At 44.1% G+C, this 18,133-nt stretch overlaps 2 protein-coding genes across 3 annotated transcripts; one reads left to right on the top strand and one right to left on the bottom strand.

Moving 5' to 3' along the window:
* The first annotated feature begins 2,986 nt into the window (after positions 1-2,986).
* On the top strand, positions 2,987-15,023 carry vcpip1 (valosin containing protein interacting protein 1). The gene is made up of 3 exons (XM_004078824.4): positions 2,987-6,761; positions 9,425-9,511; positions 11,631-15,023. The coding sequence occupies exons 1-3, from the start codon at positions 4,127-4,129 to the stop codon at positions 12,413-12,415; spliced, it is 3,507 nt and encodes a 1,168-aa protein (XP_004078872.1). The 5' UTR covers positions 2,987-4,126; the 3' UTR covers positions 12,416-15,023.
* A 732-nt stretch (positions 15,024-15,755) lies between these two features.
* On the bottom strand, positions 15,756-17,955 carry LOC101165504 (oocyte zinc finger protein XlCOF6.1). 2 transcript variants are annotated; one of them, XM_020711361.2, is made up of 2 exons: positions 17,697-17,955; positions 15,756-17,171 (listed from the first exon to the last, which is right to left on the bottom strand). In XM_020711361.2, the coding sequence occupies exons 1-2, from the start codon at positions 17,815-17,817 to the stop codon at positions 16,102-16,104; spliced, it is 1,191 nt and encodes a 396-aa protein (XP_020567020.1). In that variant the 5' UTR covers positions 17,818-17,955; the 3' UTR covers positions 15,756-16,101. The 2 variants fall into 2 exon arrangements, with proteins under 2 accessions (XP_020567020.1, XP_004078871.1); XM_004078823.4 differs by having other exon boundaries at positions 15,756-17,168; positions 17,691-17,953.
* Positions 17,956-18,133: the final 178 nt, after the last annotated feature.

The following is an 18,133-nucleotide window of genomic DNA, read 5'->3' as shown; positions in this document are numbered from 1 at the left end:
GGAGCAGAGACGAGGTACACGGTCAGGAACAGGAGCACGGATGGAATCTGGAAGCACTCCCACTCCCCAGGTGGGGAGAGGGAAAGAGGGACAATACATGAATCGCACTGCACCAAACAGAGGCATGGAAAACTAAATGATGAATAATGATCAAGAATAGAGAAGAGAGGAAGGGTAGAAATAGATGAGAAAAGAGGACAGAACCCCAGTGCACCATAGTTACTTCAACTTCTAGCAGCCTACTAACAACTAACTGTTATTATTGTTACTTTTAATTTAAACACCTGAACATTGTTCAAGTTAAATAATCTCTGAATACTAGCTATCTGACAATAAGCCTGTCCAAAGAGGAATGTTTTCAGTCTAACTTTGAATATAGAAACAGTGTCAGGCTCTCTTACATGAGCTGGGAGTTTATTCCATAAAACAGAGGCTTGGTGGCTAAACGCTCTACCTCCAACTGTACTTTTACTAACTCTAGGAACCACAATCAGTCCTGCATTTTGCGAGCGAAGTGTTCTGATTGGATGGTAAGGGACTATGAGGTCCTTAATATAGGATGGGGCCATACCATGGAAGGTCTTATAGGTTACAGTTTTTCTCAGTCGCTTTAGTACAATTCTCAGATCAGAATGAAATTCCCAAGACTATTTGTTCATTCTTCACATGATGATGTCACTTGTGTAAATCTTATAAGCAATTTCTCACTTCTTTGAACAAATTGCAATTGCTTTGGTAGATCCATGCAAATGATTATGTAAAATTCTCTGCTCTTTTTTACATTATCAATTGTTTATGTCAAGTTTATCAAAATGTATTATATAGTTCACTGTGCAATAGTCTTACTCCTCAAAACACCTAGTCATTAGTTCATCGTATAAGTCATTAACTGCAAAATGGTTGACCAAGTTTTCATAATGTGACAAACATATTTTGCTGCATAGCAAGAGAAGATATTCGCTGTGATGTGGATGAGAATTTGTGGCCTAACATACAAGAACAACAAGAGGTGTAGGAAGACCACACCAATTCCTACTGCACCGCCTGTACTGTTGTACAGAATATTGTCCTCTCTTTTTTTCCCCTTTGTGTTACTGTTTGCAGTGGGTTTTTTCTCTGTTGGTATGACATGGTCTGTCAACAAATTACAATATGAACAATAAAAGTGTAAATGTGATTCTTGTCCAGTCTCTTGCAATCAAACAAAAAAGTTATAACTTACATTTTACAATAATTGTCATCCAAACTTTAGCCATAGTTTACATCAGAACCTCCCTCCAAAATACACAGTTATATTGACAACATGACAAAGTAATTTGACTGTCTCGTTCGTAGACAATGACACAAGGACTTGACATTCTGATGGCACTGACATGTTCAATGACATAAAGACTTAGTTTTCAGAGATGAACTAAAGATTTTGAGCAAGTTACAGGCTTTTGCAAGAAATCCATAGTGTTTTGCTGTTTGTACAAATTGTTTTGAGAAATGCACACACGTATTTGCAAACTTTAATTCTGATCTGAGAATTGTACTAAAGCGACTGAGAAAAACTGTAACAGGAGGATCTTCAACTTGATCTAGAATCAACTGGGAGCCAATGGAGTGAAACTAACACAGGAGTGATGTGATCTCTTCTACTAGTTCCTGCTAACAATCTAGCTGCTGCATTCTGAACAAGCTGGAGACTTCTTAATACGAAGCACCTACCTTTTATAATTTCAGAGGGAGAATGACCCACGGACCGGTACCGGTCCGTGGGTCATTCTAGTCTAAAACTAGAAGTTAATCAGTAAAGGCCAAAGTTTGTTCCTCCACTCCCGAATAGGTTAATTAAATAGACAGCACTGACATCCTATGGTTAGTTGGTGGTACTACATGATATTCAAAATCAAATACAGGAATCAAAGAATGTTTGGATGGACATACTTAGGTTTTCTTTTGCCATTGTTAAGAATTGACTGGGTTGCCAAAACGGGAAAGACACATTTTTAAAAAATCATGACTTCAGGTATTTTCATTGAAAAGTTAAAAAACAGTTGTCCCAATCTGCATATAAGTGTAGTGGTTAGCATTCTCATCTTACAGTGAGAAGGCGCTGATCTGAATACCAGCTGGAACCTTTCTACACACATGGGTTTTCTCCTAGTACTCTGGCTTCCTCCAAACTCCAACAACATATCTTGTAGATTAATTGTGACTATATTTTCCCTTAAGTGTAAATAAAAGCGTGGTTGTTTCTCCTGTGTAAAGCTCGCTGATGGATTGATGAGGCAGGGTGTACCCTGTGACCCTAGCATAAGGCATATGTAAAATGGATGGATAGCCAAGGCTGTAGAAGATTTTGTCCTTAGTATAGAACACAGAAATATCTAAAGTAATTGCAAATTAAATGACTGTGGTAGCTTTGTATGAAAAAAAGGGACAGGGAGTATCTAAGCAGTGTGCTTTATGTAACTGCAGCCATCATTAAATATTCTGCATTCCGTCATCCCATCCAGCCTCTTCCTGCAAAATTTTGCCTGTGATGCTGCATTTGGCTGGCTATGCAGTTATTCACAGAGAGGGAGGTTCCAATTATTAACAGCGTTTACAATAACAAACAATATATTTTCGTGCTCAACCTATTTCATTTTCTATCTTCATCAGTTAGGGGGTGGGAGCTGTGAAAGGGGTGGGGTTGTGTGTAGGTATGGGGAGGGGGGCCCTATTTTTATTTTTGTGCTTGTTCTTATATTATTTATTTTTATGTAAAGCCCTTTGCGTTATGGTTTTATAGGAAAAGTGCTATATAAATAAAGTTTGATTGATTGGCTGACTAAAACTTTTAACTTTTGTTCACTTTCTTTACAATATTGGTCATTTAAGCTTTTTTTATCACTCTAGATTTGTTATATCTTTTCTCATTACATTGGAGAGATGGTTGCATACATACCATTCTTTCGGCTTGGATTTGTTTTTCACAAAAGGTTTGTAACTAAAAATCCTAACAGTGGGTTAAATCTGTTTTGGTACAAAATCCTTGTTTTCAATTAAAATGTTTATATATCCGATTATAACTTAAAATACAATTTAAAAAAGGTGTATTTTTGTACGGGCAGTTTTCTATGACTTGCCATAAATATTATGACCACAAGAGGGCGGCAACGAGCTTTACATTAATAATTATGGTCAAGAACTACACGCGATACCACACACACGAACTAAATTACTAACCTGCTGTTTGTGTTTGTATCACAGCGGGTTTTGTAAGCGGCCTGAACATGGTTTAAATTACAGAATTATTACGCGTCCAATAATATTAGAAATTTAGCTCATGTCTTGGATATACTACTGTATACGCGTTGTTGTCACATCTATTTAAAAAAATTCTATCACTTAAGTATTAATTTGGTGGATTTCTTTACTTGGATTAAAACATTTTTGGAGCTAAGCTCGATTTGACAACATGTTTGGTGGCTCATTCCACGTCGTTCCGTACACCACCTGGCTGGGTTATTACCTACCTAGCACAGTGCTAGGCTAAAAACAAAGCTCCGTACTTTAATTAATGGCATTAAACATGGAAGGTTTTCTGCCTCCAGTGACAGAGACAAACCCACAACCTGAAAAATTGTCTGGGCTTCGACTATAACTATTTTTGGATGGTTTAAAATATTTAATATAACTCTATCGGCGATTACCAATAGAATTCTGACAGACTTCCTTTCACAACAAAACAGCCGCCTTACGCGTTGCATTCTGGTAAATGGTGTAATAATCTGTAGATCTGACTAATTCATTTGGTTACCTGTCAGCCTGAGTCGTGATTTTTTACCTTTTCTTTGTAATATAATAATATTAATACATATTTACTTTTTAAAAACAAAATATTTACCTTTTAATTAGGTATGACATTTGGGAAAAATAAGAATTGGACTACAAGTCCCACAAGCCACCGTCTGACGTCCTCACGTTTTGCAACAGACCGTTGCTATAAGGAAAAAACAGCCGCTTCCGTGTTGTTCTGGTGCTATTCTAGCAAACAGCAGCGTTAGCGGCGACAAACCTCTTCTGTCCGCCTCTGGGGTGAGATTAACATGCTTTTGTAAAGTTGGAAGGAGGTTTAAGCTTTTTACCAAACGCAATGTCGCTTCTGCCAGCCTCAAAGAAAAAAGACAAGCGAATCTTGTCCGGTACCTGCCCGGACCCGAAATGTCAGGCGCGGCTGTTCTTCCCCGCTTTCGGTTCTGTTAGCATTGAGTGCACGGAGTGCGGCCAGCGGCACGAGCAGAAGAGCCTGCTGAACGTGGAGGAGGTGACCGATCCAGATGTCGTGCTGCACAATCTGCTCAGAAACGCCCTGCTCGGCGTCACCGGGGCCCCGAAGAAGGGGACCGAGCTGGTGAAGGTGATGGGGCTCTCCAACTATCACTGCAAGCTCCTGTCCCCGGTCCTCACCAGGTACGGGATGGACAAGCAGACCGGCAAAGCCCAGCTGCTCAGAGAGATGAACCAGGGGGAGATGTTCGACTGCTCCCTGCTGGGGGACAGAGCCTTCCTGATCGAGCCGGAGCATGTGGCCACCATGGGCTACGGGAAGGACCGGTCCGGGAGCCTCATCTACCTGCACGACACTCTGGAGGAGGTGAAGAAGGCAAACGGCAGCAGGGAGTGTCTGATCCCGGTGCACGTGGATGGAGACGGCCACTGCCTGGTCCACGCTGTGTCCAGAGCGCTGGTAGGCAGAGAACTGTTCTGGCATGCTCTGAGAGAGAACCTCAAGCAGAACTTCAAACAGAACCTGGGTCGCTACAAAGCCTTATTTCAGGATTTTATTGATGCTGCAGAGTGGGAGGACATCATCAATGAGTGCGACCCGCTTTTCATCCCCCCTGAAGGAGTGCCTCTGGGCCTGCGCAACATCCACATATTTGGTTTAGCTAACGTCCTCCATCGGCCCATAATCCTTTTGGACTCTCTGGTTGGGATGAGGAGCTCCGGAGACTATTCCGCCACCTTCCTGCCCGGGTTGGTACCGGAGGAGCAGTGCAGGGGGAAGGACGGGAAGCCCAACAAACCCATATGCATTGCCTGGAGCAGCTCCAGCCGGAACCACTACATCCCTCTGGTGGGAATCAAGAACACGGTGCTACCCAAACTGCCTGCTCACCTGCTGCCGAAGGCCTGGGGCGTCCCTCAGGAACTCATCAAAAAGTACATCCGTCTGGAGCCCGACGGGAGCTGTGTGATCGGCGGCGACCGCAGCCTGCAGGACAAATACCTGATGAGGCTGGTCAACGCCATGGAGGAGGTGTTCATGGAGAAGCACAACATCCACCCGTCCCTGGTGGCTGACGTGCACCAGTATGTCTACAGAAGGACCGGGGTGATCGGCGTCCAGCCTGAGGAAGTGACGGAAGCAGCCAAAAAGTCAGTGTTGGAGTATCGGTTGCACCGCTGTCTGATCTGCGGCGCCCTCTCTGAGCTCCACGTCCCGTCGGAGTGGCTCGTTCCCGGCGGGAAGCTCTACAACCTCGCCAAGTCCACGCACGGTCAGCTGCGGCCCGACAAGAACTACAGCTTTCCTCTGAACAACATAGTCTGCTCCTACGACCCCCAGAGGGACGCCCTGATCCCAGACTACAAGCTGAGTGGCCTCAACACCTGCAACTGGTGTCACGGCACCTCGGTGCGCCACATCCGTGGAAACGGATCTGTGGTTTACCTAGACGGGGACAGGACGAACACCCGCTCCCAGGGTGGGAAATGTGGGTGTGGCTTCAAACATTACTGGGAGGGGAAGGAGTACGAAAATCTGCCAGAAGCGTTCCCCATCACGCTGGAGTGGGGGGGTCGGGTGGTGCGGGAGACGGTCTATTGGTTCCAGTACGAGACCGAGCCGGCGTTGAACAGCAACGTGTACGACGTGGCCATGAAGCTGGTCACCAAACACTTCCCCGGGGAGTTCGGCAGCGAGATCCTGGTGCAGAAGGTGGTCAACACCATCCTGCATCACACCGCCAAGAAAAACCCAGGCGAGTACAACCCGGTGTCTATCGATGGGGCTCACGTCCGACGCCTTACCGACACCCCAGAGAGCCAGCAGGCGCCGGATCCTCAGCCGCCCACAAAAATCATCCTGACGGGTCAGAAAACAAAGACCCTCCACAAGGAGGAGCTGACCATGAGCCGGACGGAGCGCAGCATTCAGCAGAGCATCAGTGAGCAAGCCTTTGTCTCCCAGAAGCGGCTAACCGACAAACTGAAGGGTCAGGGCCGGGCGGCGTCACCCAGCGGTTCACCGGAACCCTCCTCCTCCTCAGCTCCATCCACCCCCACCAAGTCCTCTTCCCCGTCCTCGTCCAGCAAGGAGAAGAAGATCCGTGTGACCACCAGTGATGGCAGGCAGGCCATGCTGACCCTGCAGGCCCACACCACCTTCTCCCAGCTGCAGGAGAGCATCTGCAACCAGTTTGGGGTCCCCCCCTCACAGCAGTGCATCCGCTTCGGCTTCCCGCCCAAAGAGCTGCAACCCCCAAAGGACGGGGAGGAGAACGAACCGGTGGCGCTGCAGCACGGGGACAGGGTGACGGTTGAGATCCTGAAGGGCTCGGAGGATAAGGGCCCATCCACCTCGGTGACCAGAGCATCCAGCTCTCAGTCCAGCCTGCACTCGGCGAAGAGCGAGGAGTCGGTGGCGCCCAGGATGAGCGGCCGCGAGCTTCAGGACAGCATCGACCTGGAGATGTCGTCCCTCTGCCTGCTGGCAGCTCTGATGGGTGAGAACACACACACACACACACACACCATGCTTTTATAGACTCTCATCCTTTGCTGTTTGCTTTGCTGAATCATTTCTCACTACCTTAAGTCTTTCCAGCTGATTAACAAGACAAATATGCGGAATATATTCAGAAAGTTTCATTTAAATAGATTTTTTATTTTCTAAAGGTCAAACTGCTTTCTGTTTTTGAAAGATTTACTGTTGTTAGGTTTGACTGGGAATGAGGGCAATGAGTTTTAAAAATCAATCAAAATGTGTTATGATAAATCCAACTGAATGGTGAACTTTGAATCAGAGTCAAACAGATTCAGTATTTTTGACCCAGTGACCTTCAGAACTGCACATTCATCACACTTGATCCTCTCCTGGAGGTTCCTGGCCTGCAGCTTTATTCACTGTTATGCTCATGAGATAAAGTCCCAGGAGCTTTTGTAAAAACCCCATAGATAGTTTAATTATGATTCACATGCTTTCAGCCCAAATAAGAAACTGTTATTTTCTATAACATTGTTTCTGCAGACATCAGTGGTTTATTAAAATTTAGTCGCAAAGTTGTTATCAGGACTGTTGCCAGTGAGCGACCCCACTCCCCTTCCCCCTCTCCATTGCTGGGAGCTCTCTGTTGACCTGCTCTCCTGCTAGCTTTCTGCCCTGCAAAACCCCAACTGGACATTATCGGTGCAACACAAATAGAAAAACAATGAGCAATATTGGAGCTATCCAGCCGTACAGTTATGAACCAGATGTCAGCTCAGACGAGGAAATCAGAGACGTACATGGATATATTTGTCTACAAGTAGATTCATCAGAATGGAGCGGAGCGGGGGGTTTGTGACCCGCCCAGTGTATTTTCTACATTACAAATAGGCTATTTTTCCAACTGAATTGCTCCAGATTTAAGGACATACTCAGAAATGCAGTTTAAAGCTTAATTTTGTTTCTACCGGTATATGTCCTGTTCTATATATCAGAAAAAGAACATGTTTAAAAAAACCAAAACATGATTTTAATACCAGACGTAAAGAACACGAACTGAAGGCTTATTTCTGGCAAAGCCGCTTTCTTCTGCCTTTAAATAGAGGATCTACAAACAATTGCAGCTGAAGGAGCTTTTGTTTTTTTGAGCCTCAAGTTTTCTCATCTGCTGAAATTAAATTCATCCTGACTGGAGCTTCCACTTTTGGAGGTTAAAAAACTCTTGATCTGTTTTCAGCTTTTAGCAGTTTGTTACAGGATCATAGTTTATTTTGTTGTTGTTGTTTGTCCTTTATAAGTGGAGAACAGATCAGCCGGTGTCAGTCCCACTGCCGTCTGATTGGCTGCCGCCCTTTGCCTTGAACTCCATCAGAGCCACGGCGTGTGCTCGCGTAAATGTGCTGACTCAGGTGTCTGCCCCCCCTGTTTCACCTTCCAATGAGGTCAAAGGTTGCAGTACAGATAAACAGATGACGATGATGAACACTTCCTGTTCAATAAGCTCCTCTCACCCGAGGAAAAGGCAGCGGGAGGCCCCAGGCACAGTCCTAGCAGCTCAGTGTCCCAAACGCAGATTTAACCCAGCATTTGTGCCCCCCCCCCCCCCCCCCCCCCCCTTCCTGTTTACCAGATCCAGCTGAGACTTGAAAGTTTGAATGACAGGACAAAAGAGAGTGCACCGTCATTCCATCATCATGCAGTTTAGTGCAGCTGCTGTTTAGTATCAGATCAAAGGCTACCACTGTTCTCATGGTTTATGTGCAGCCATAATAAGATCAGATCATCCTGAATATTTAGGTTTTCTGAACCAGATACCTGTGGTAACTGACTGATCATAGAAAATAGGGACAAAGATGCTGCGTTAAAGCAGAGTTCAGATCAGCAAACTCCTTCACCCCTCTGCTGAAATCCATGCCATGCCTTTTGGAGATAAAACAGAGATTTTTAATGGTTTTACTGGGATCTGGGTCTGTGAGGTCACAGATTTTTGCAGATCAGAATGTGGTTTACTCTGTGCTACAGACCCACTCAGATCATCTTTTGGGCTATTTTAAAAAGCGTTCCCAGTGGTCTATTAATTGTGATTATGCTGCTTTTAGCCAAAATAATAAAAAAAAAAAAAAACAGTGTTGTATTTCAGGACATAGTTTCTATAAAGTGGCAGTTATTATTGCAAATTCACTTCTGAATTGTGGGCGGGACTTCTCGTCTTTAAGCCAGCCCACCCCCTTTCCCTCTCCCTCGCTCAAAGCTCTCTGTTTATGTGCTCTCCTGCTAGCTTACAATCCTTCACACCCCCAACCTGACATTACTGCTGCAGCAAAAATGGTGAGCAGTATCCGAGCTTTCCAGCCGTACAGTTTTGAACAGATGCCAGCTCAGACGAGGAAAATGAAGACATACATTGTCTGCCAGTGGACGCATCAGAATGGAGCGGAGCTGGGAGCTTGTGGCCCACCCTTCACAAATACGCTGTTTTTCCAACACCATTTTTGTTCTAGTTAAACTGCAGTGGGTCTCTAAAGCTGTGAATTCTGCATTGAAACAGAACATGAAACGGTAAAATCAGATTAAAAAAAAAAAGCACAAAATTCAGCTTCAATTTGGTTTTTCTGGATGACTTGAAGCTGCTGTAAGTGTGTTTCAGCGTCTTTGATCTGCGGGGCGTTTTGTTTGTTCCAGGGGAAGATGTTTGGTCGTACGCAAAGAAGCTGCCGCACCTCTTCCAGCAGGGCGGCGTGTTCTACAATATCGTCAAAAAGGACATGGGTGAGTAGGGAGTGTTTTTACAGTTTTTCTCCATTGGTTTGGCTCATTTCTTGAAACAGAAATTACATTCTCAAAACAACATGGACAAACCTCCAAACCACTCTGCAATTGTTCACAACAGAATGGCATTTCTCATTAGTTTCATCAAATTGCAAATGTCTTAGTACATGTCTCAATGTCTCAGTACATCTTTCAAATGATTAAGTACATGTAGCCTTCATTTAGTACAGATTCCAAGTGAATAGATCTTGTTGATCTAAACTGATTGTTGATTCTCAGTCTAATGGTTGTTTACTCCAAAATGAGTCAGCATCATTTCATTGTGTAAGTCATCACATGCACAATAGTCTGTTCAATTGTCAAAATTAGTCAAGAACATAATACCGGTACATGAATACGATACATGAATCCCTTGGAACATTTGATACATTTATTACAGCAATTGACAATCAGGTGAAACTAGAACTTGACTAACGAAGGAGGATGACCCAGGCCAGCGAGGGGGCAATATAACTACTATGTGTGCTGCCATATCTGAGAATGGTGTGGCCACACATCCCCAGTCTTGGCCCATACAATACACAGAAGATCCTCATCTTCTTGGGCCGCCTTCATTTTGATTTGATCCCTGAAACTGAGAGAGGTCTCTTAGGGCCTCACCTACCACTATATGTTATTGTATGGGACAATGTGAATTTCCACCATGGCCCGCTCATCAGGGCCTGGTTCACTACTCATCCAGGGATGGTCATAGTGTTCCTACCACCTTCCTCTCCTTTTCTCAATCCTATTGAGGAGTTTTTCTCCGCTTGGAAGTGGAGAGTGTATGAGCATCAGGCTCAATATCAGAGTTCCCTGCTCCATGCAATGGATGCTGCGTGTGAGGACATTATAGGAGATCAGTGTAGGGGATGGTTGCCACATGCACGCCGTTTTTTTCCCTCATTGCATCACAAGGGAGAAAATACGCATACATTTTCTTTTTACTCTGATGCATGAAAGTTACTTTATGTGTGTGAATGATAATGGTTACAATTTCCTTGGCAGTAGGAGTGCAATGTGTGCTGTTACTGTAATACTAAGAGGATACTCTTACCCTAAAATCCTTTTTCTTTTTTTCAGTTTTGTACAAAATTGTATTCTGTTAGCTATACCAAAACAGTACAGTTACCATTGTCAATAAAGGACTGAGCTAAGACTGAAAGGTGGACATGAGGGTTATTTCAATGGTCCTCTGCTTTAGTGACAAAACATCTAATCATTCTGACTTGCATTGCCTACACAATGCCAAAGGGACAAAGTATTTTGGGGGCACTGACTGTTTAAATGAGAAGGAAATTTAGTTTTGACATATGAGTGAATTGCTTTTGGAGAGATATGAGCTTTTGCAGGTGAACCACGGTGTTGTGCTGAACCCTCCACATTATTTTGAGAAAAGTACTAAGAGTGTTAAGAAAATCCAGTCTGATCAAGAAATGAGCCAAAGCAATTGAGAAGGATCTTTGCCTTTATGGTGGCACTGACTCTTTACATGGGAAAAGAATTTAGTTTTGAAGCACGAATGAACAGTTTTGGGAGATATATTAGGTTTTGCAATTGAGTTTTTGTGTTGTGCTAAACTGTAAGACTGTTTTGCCAAATGATCTTAGAGTTTTGAGAATGTAATTTCGGTTTCAAGAAATGAGCCAAACCAAAGGAGAAAAACTGTAACACACCGAAATGATGTGGAATTCCTTTGTTTGTTTCAATCATTCAAATGATGTGAGTGATTATGAAGCATCAACACTTTACTTTCTTCAATTTCCGCCTTTTCTGATTTAATAATTTTATCTTTATGCTATAAGAAAGTTGGGCAAACCAAAAGCACAGTTTTTCTAAGTGTAGTCTTTGTTTATCTCCTTGTTTACCTTTTTGATGAACTCTGATGGTAGAGGATTTCTAAAGAAACAGTTTTCAATCATTTGCTCTCATTCTATTTTGGTTTGGATACATTTAAATAATTTATCTTTAAAATCAGATTTACTCCCAAGTTCAGGAACTGAAACCAGACTTTCAAACGCGTTTTATTCTTTGGTTCTAATTCAGTCTGAGGTGTTCTAAGAGTTTGTGTGCCGCTCAGGTCTGATGGACGGGAAACACTGCACGCTGCCGCACCTGACGGGGAAGACCTTCGTGTTCAACGCTGCTGAGGACCGCCTGGAGCTCTGTGTGGACGCTGCGGGACACTTCCCCGTGGGCCCAGAAGTGGAGGAGCTGGTGAAGGAGGCCTTGGTGCAGTTGCGCTCTGAGGCGGCCACCAGGGGCAGCAGAGAGGGGAGCCCGTCCCACGGCTTGCTGCGTCTGGGTAGCGGCGGCGTGGTCCGGAAAAAGGAACATCTGCAAAACGTCACTGCTTTTCAGGGGAAAGGTCACTCACTGGGGAGCTCTGAAAGCTCCTCCCCTCCAGAACACAGACCTATCACACGGCAGCACAGCAGCGGGGTGGATCTGAGCGCCAGTGTGTCCAAAGGACCCCCCGACCTGTCGGATATCCCAGAGGACACCACCAGGGAGCTGGTCCGCATGGCGCCGGGCTTCGTCACCATGAAGGACAGTCGCGCCGTGGACCCCAGCCTGATGGAGCAGCAGAGGAAGAAGCTGCAGGAGATGGTCTCCTCCATCCAGGCCTCCATGGAGCGCCACCTCAGAGAGCAGCAGAGCTCTGCGGCCGCTGCAGGGGGCGGGGCCACCCAGGAGCGGACAGGGAGGACTGAGACGGGCAGTAGCCAGGAGAAACCCCCCGCCCATCATTCAGCAGGAAAGGCCACGCCTGGAAAACCAGAGCGGAAAACGGAGGACCCAGAGGAGATGGAGAGTCAGGATGCTGACCAGAGCAATCCTTTGGAGCCCATGGACCACTCCTGATCGTTCCTCTAGAGCCGCCCCCGCCCCGCCCTGCCTGAGCGTCGCCTCAGGTGCAACCATAAAGCTTTGCTCTTCGTCATGTCGCGTCGTCTTTACTGCATGACTACAGAGCGTCTGCCCTGCAGGGGTAAAGAGCCGATAAGCCACGCCCTCTGCGCTCTCATGCCGACATCACAGCCCTCCGCTGTGAGCCCGCACATCTACACACGGCTGCATCCCCCCCCACCATCATAGCTGCAGCCAATCATAATACCCAAAACCATCCGTTCTTTTGCCTTCCTAATATGTTTGTCTTTTTTTGGCTGAACCCGAAAGTGGAGGGGAAATGTTGGCAGAATCTTACCAGCAGCCTGGTAGGTCCGCCTGCAGATGTGAGCGTGCACTAAAGTGTGAGCGTGGCTCCAAATGTTAGCTCTTTAGTTTTTCATGATGATGAAGGTTTTGTGTGGCGTCCGTTCCTTTTGGCCAAACTGCACCGCCTACAGGCAGCAGGTGGAAATGCAGCTGTGAATTCTAACGCCTTGAAGTTAAAGAAAGGTTCCTACCGAAAAACCCGGTCCTTATGAGTAACAGATGAAAAGAAAGTCAGAAAAATACCGTGTCCAAATGATGAAACGCTTCATCAACAGCTGGTGCAATTCATTTGATTGAAAATTAATGCGAAATGTCATTTTTGGGGAGGATTTAAACCTAGACATAATTGTTCTTCACAGAAGTCAGATGAATCACCTGAACTCATTTATTTAGGCATGAAGTTTATGATCCAGAAACCAAGAAAACTCCTGTTTTTTATCAGCCTGACAATAAACAACGTCACTTTGAAACAGATTTGGTCGTCAGATGAGGAAAAATGAATCTGCTTCATTGGATGCAAATGGATCTTACAGCATTCCCAGACGTTTGAACTAAAACCACGTCTGGACTTCTGCTTTTTGTCTTCCCATGATCCTTTTCTCTTTAGCTCTGAGCTCAGCTGGATGTTGGTGTCATGGTTCCTTTTGGGGGTTTCTTCCCGCGTTTCCTTTAACGGGTCGCTCGTCTGCACCTTCAGTTAAAATAATCCATCAAGAAGTCGCCAAAGATCTGCCGAAGAGCGACCTACAGCTTTGTTAGTTCTCAGCTAACAAATGAGACATTTTCCACAAACATACTTTTGTTTTGGAGAACTCCGTTGAAGCTCAAAGTGTAACCTTAGTTTGGTTTATCTGATGGTCAAAGTGCCTGAAACTTTCGGTTTTGCCCAAAATGAAGGAAACCCTTCTAATTTTTAGAGATACATTTTAGTGTTTTTGGTAGAAGAAAAAAAAGACTGAGATGATAATATTTGCCTGAAACTTTAGGATACGTTTGATTTGTTAAGCTTTGCAGTGAAGGTTGACATTGTTCAATAACTACATTTCCCATGAGCCACCTGTCACAGCCACATGAAAGCTGAAGTTGCCACCTGCTTTCATTGGATAAAAAGGGTCAAAGTTGGAGGCAGCAGACAGGTGTCCAGGTCAGAACAGGAGACAATCGTAAACGAACAAACTATGAGTAAGTTCAGAGCTTAATCTGGTCTCAGATTGTTTGTTTGGTCGTTATCTGAGGAGCTTTCCAGAGGAAACATTTGGAAAGTGTCGGATGTCTGATTTGAGGAGCAGTCAGGTGACCAGTGGCTCGATCCACAGTTTATGTTCCGGCTGATTTTTATTTTCAGCGTGGTTTTCTTTTGTTTGCATTTACAGAAAAAAGAAACCTTAAAGAGGGGAAATGCTCCTTTACTGCATTGAACTTGTTAAAGTAGTATGTTTGTGTCAGACACAACCACTCACTGTCCTCCGGGGGGCGCTGGCACCAAATCACCACTTCATTTTGTGACGGGCTCTTTTCGTCTGCAGAAGATGTTGGTCTCATCTGCTGGGTTTATACTTTTAAAACTATGAGTTGTGGGTTGAAAACCCCAGAGGTGACGAGAGCGGCGTGAAGTTTGATCCTCGCAGGTTTTAGGAAGTTTAGATGCTGGATTTTTCCGGTTTAGCAGTTATTTTTCTGTCTGTCTTGCAGAGGTTTGCAGAAGAAAACCCGGGTGTGGTGTAAACATGAGCATGTGCTATAGGGGAGGGTTTGATTCCCCTTTAGCTTAAAGGCTTTAGGCGCTCTGAAACGGCTGTCGATGAATTTCTGCTTCAAAGTAACAGATAAAATGCAGTTTCCTCTTTTTTCCTTTGAACAAAAGAAAGCGGTTTCCATCCAGCCTTAAAACATAAACTTGACTGATGTCTTTAGTTTCTCTAATGGAAATCCTCCTGTTTCGGCTGAAAGTCTGGGACTCGGTCCAGTTTATCTCTGAAGTTTGTTGGAGACCCACAGATGGAAGATTCTGCACTTTGTTAGGAGGAGAGGCGGGTCCGTGTAGCGGACACTGAAGGTTCTGGACTCTGCTTTAACACACTTGAAGTTTCTCTGTGACTGCTGTACTAATAATATCAAATGTAATCCACTTGTATAATAGTATATATTGTAGTATATTTGGACGTGTACAGAAACGGTTCATTTCCTGAAGTTTGACATCGCTGTTTGCATGAGAGGACTTTTCTGCCACAATAAAATCACTTCCTTCACCTGTTTTTGTTTGGTTTCATCTCTGATTTGTAAGTTTCTTAGAAAATGTTTGAGACTTTTTTTTGGTTTTCTTGTTTCAAAGAAAAAGTCTTCAAACCTTCTGGATCCGAAGGTTCACTTCTTTCATTTTAGGCTTTAGATTTTTTTATTTGGGTATAAGAATAAGAAGTGAGGAGTATTTACTGTACATTAACATGAAACAATATATGAACAGCATGTGTGTGGTTAAATATCAAAGTAAAGTAAGAGTTAATGTGTACAGTTGGTACAGAGTAGAAGATGCTGCAGACATCATGGATTGTTGGGGGAAGAAGTCCAGTCAGATGATTTAACAGACGCTTCACAACAAGAAGAGTCTCAAAGATGAAAGTAGAAACCATTTTTCCTTTTTAATATTTCCATTCCAGCCTTTGACTAAACAGAAGTAGCTACTGTCATTTACCTTTAAAGGTATATAAATAAAAATTGAACCTACTGTTTTTATTTACTTTTATTTGAAGCATTTTTGTATTTCTATGAGTCACATGAAGGATGAGAAAGCAGAGGCTTTTATGACCTTTCAGTTGAAATGGATTTCATTAAAGCATTTTGTTAAATATCTGTGATTCCAATGATCCGACCAGCTGAGAGATTTTTATTTGATCAGTTTCTTCATTGAAACCAAAGATAATGTGCATTTAATGGATCTTTTTATCAAGAGTTCCAACTGTTGCCACACAGCAAAAATACACAAATCTTCTTTGATAATTGCATAAACTTTTATTGATTCTGAAATTAAAAAGTATGTTAAGTTTCCACTCAAATATTCTTTATTATAAAGCTTCAGCGTAAACAAGATGCCAGGAATGAGACGGAAGATGACACTGACGTTCTTTAGCAACAGTTGGACTGAAACCCGACTCCACAAATAGAGTCAAGCCTGAAAATGAAAACAAATGACAGAAACCTGGCATTTTTCTAAATATTAAAAAAAGAATGCAAAATAAAGTTTTAGTTACTTCTTCTGTTTCCAAGACATTTATCTGGACTGGATTCATGAAACATCCTAACAGATCATCCGTTTGTTGTTATTTTACTCTTCATTAGCTGACCTCACACGCGCGCGCCTCCATGTGTCTTTTTAGCCACGACGGCCGGAGAAACTGCTTCCCACAGGAGCTGCAGATGTAACAACCCTCATCCGAGTGGATCTTCAAGTGCCGCACTAGGTTGTTGCTTTGTCGGAAACTTTTCCCGCACTCCTGGCAGGAAAAAGACCTCCCTCCGGAGTGAACGCTCATGTGACGCATCAGGTGACCGCTCTGCCTGAAGCTTTTGCTGCATATTTGACAGGAATACGGCTTCATGTCGACGTGGATGGCCGTGTGTCTTTTGAAGGCAGAGGAGTCGGAGAACCTGCGTCCGCAGGTGTTGCAGGTGTACGGCTTCTCACCCGTGTGCGTTCTCAGGTGGACTGTCACGTCGCTGTTCTGACTGAAACCCTTCCCGCAGATTCTGCAGGAGTATAGCTTGCTCTCTGTGTGGACGGTTGTGTGCCTCTTCAGGGCCGATGACTGAGAAAAGCCCCTCCCGCAGGTGTTGCACAGGTACGGCTTATCGCCGGTGTGGATCCTGCTGTGAACCATCAGTTTACCGCAGCACGAGAAGCTCCTCCCACAGGTCTGACAGGGGAAGGGCCTCTCGCCCGTGTGAGTCCTGACGTGGTGCTTGAGTGTGGATGCATCCCTGAACTTTTTCCCACATGTGCTGCACAGAAACTGCTTCTCACACGTGTGGATTCTGCGGTGCTTCTTCATTTGCAGCTTTGTGCCAAAGACTTTAGCACAAGTGTCGCACCTGCTCACATTTTCATTTGTCTCATGAATCATGTGGTTGTCGTCCCCACTGTTGTCTGACAGCAGTTTTGACTCTTCAGTTGATCCAGTGTCAGCGTCTTTGTTTACTCCCTGATCTGTCGTCTCAGTTTTAAGTTCCTCCCTGTCTTCAGTGGAAGGTTTTGGCGGCATCAAGCTATCTGGTTTCTCCTTTAGAAACATTTCAAGCGGCTCTCTTTCCTCGCCGACGCAGACTTCATCCTTTTCTTCTTTAATCTGTGGAGACTCCGCCTCCTCAGGGTTTAAGCTATAGTCTTGAGGTTCCATCGACTTGTCTGAAGAAAAAAAGTCAAAACATTAGTTTAGTAAAAAAATAAATCAATTTGGAGATGAAAGTTGAAAATCAGCCAACATGTGTTGATTAAAAAAAAGGTTAGCTCTAGTCACTAATTCCTACAGTCATGAAAGCCACGGCGTCAGGACTTTAATGAAAATGGTGTTTTAGGTGTGTCTTTAACATGTTCTTATGGCATTTCTATGATGAGGGACATTTAAGGGAAATTTATCTTAAAATTGCATTTACAGGCATTTCTTTATTCAGGGAGTTAGTTAGCTTAGGGAAGGATGGGTTAAGGCCAACTCTCACTGAATAAAAGCTCTAAAAATACAAGGGGTACATGATCGACATAACAATTACAATAAGGATAACATCCCAAACTCCACATGATAACAAATATTTACAAACGCATGTATTTATTGCATCGCAATTTTAGTCTAAAACTGCAGGTCATTTAAGTTCTGATGAAATATCTAGTTGACACATTGATTTGTGTGTGTAACACAACAGACGGACACACCTGTTGTTGTGTGCAGGTTTATGATCTCGTGTCTCCAGGTGATGTCGGGGAGTTTTTTGCTGCCGCTCCTCTTTAGTCCTTTTTCGGGGAGCGCGTCCACAGCAGGACTTTGTGACCATGAAGACATCGCGATGGAACCTTTCAGTAACGAAAGTTGACTCACAGCAGCATCATGTTCCCTGCACTGTTAAAAGCTAATGCTACTGATGCTAATGTTTACTTCCGCCGGCGGGTTTTGAATTTCCGGTCATTTGTTCTTCTTTAGTATTTTAAGGGCAGCCTGCTTTGGGATGGTTGTGTTACTGCCCTCTTGTGGAACCAATACGGTACTACATCTACCACAGGCACCCCTACCTCAAAAATATTAATTCAAATGACTTTGAAAGTATTTATTATGACAACAAAGCACTGTTTAAGCACCTTTAAAAAGATATTATAACATT

The sequence above is a fragment of the Oryzias latipes genome, chromosome 17, assembly GCF_002234675.1.
Source record: "Oryzias latipes chromosome 17, ASM223467v1".
NCBI lineage: Eukaryota > Metazoa > Chordata > Actinopteri > Beloniformes > Adrianichthyidae > Oryzias > Oryzias latipes.
Note: the sequence above shows the minus strand (reverse complement) of the source record. Positions and strands in the feature narration are given on the sequence as shown.

Coding starts and splice junctions, on each gene's coding strand:
- LOC101165504 (XM_004078823.4), bottom strand. CDS start 17,817: ATGTCTTCATGGTCACAAAGTCCTGCTGTGGACGCGCTCCCCGAAAAA. Junction 17,169..17,690: donor AAACCTGCACACAACAACAG/GTGTGTCCGTCT, acceptor TTTTTTCTTCAG/ACAAGTCGATGGAACCTCAA.
- vcpip1 (XM_004078824.4), top strand. CDS start 4,127: ATGTCGCTTCTGCCAGCCTCAAAGAAAAAAGACAAGCGAATCTTGTCC. Junction 6,762..9,424: donor CCTGCTGGCAGCTCTGATGG/GTGAGAACACAC, acceptor TGTTTGTTCCAG/GGGAAGATGTTTGGTCGTAC. Junction 9,512..11,630: donor TATCGTCAAAAAGGACATGG/GTGAGTAGGGAG, acceptor TGTGCCGCTCAG/GTCTGATGGACGGGAAACAC.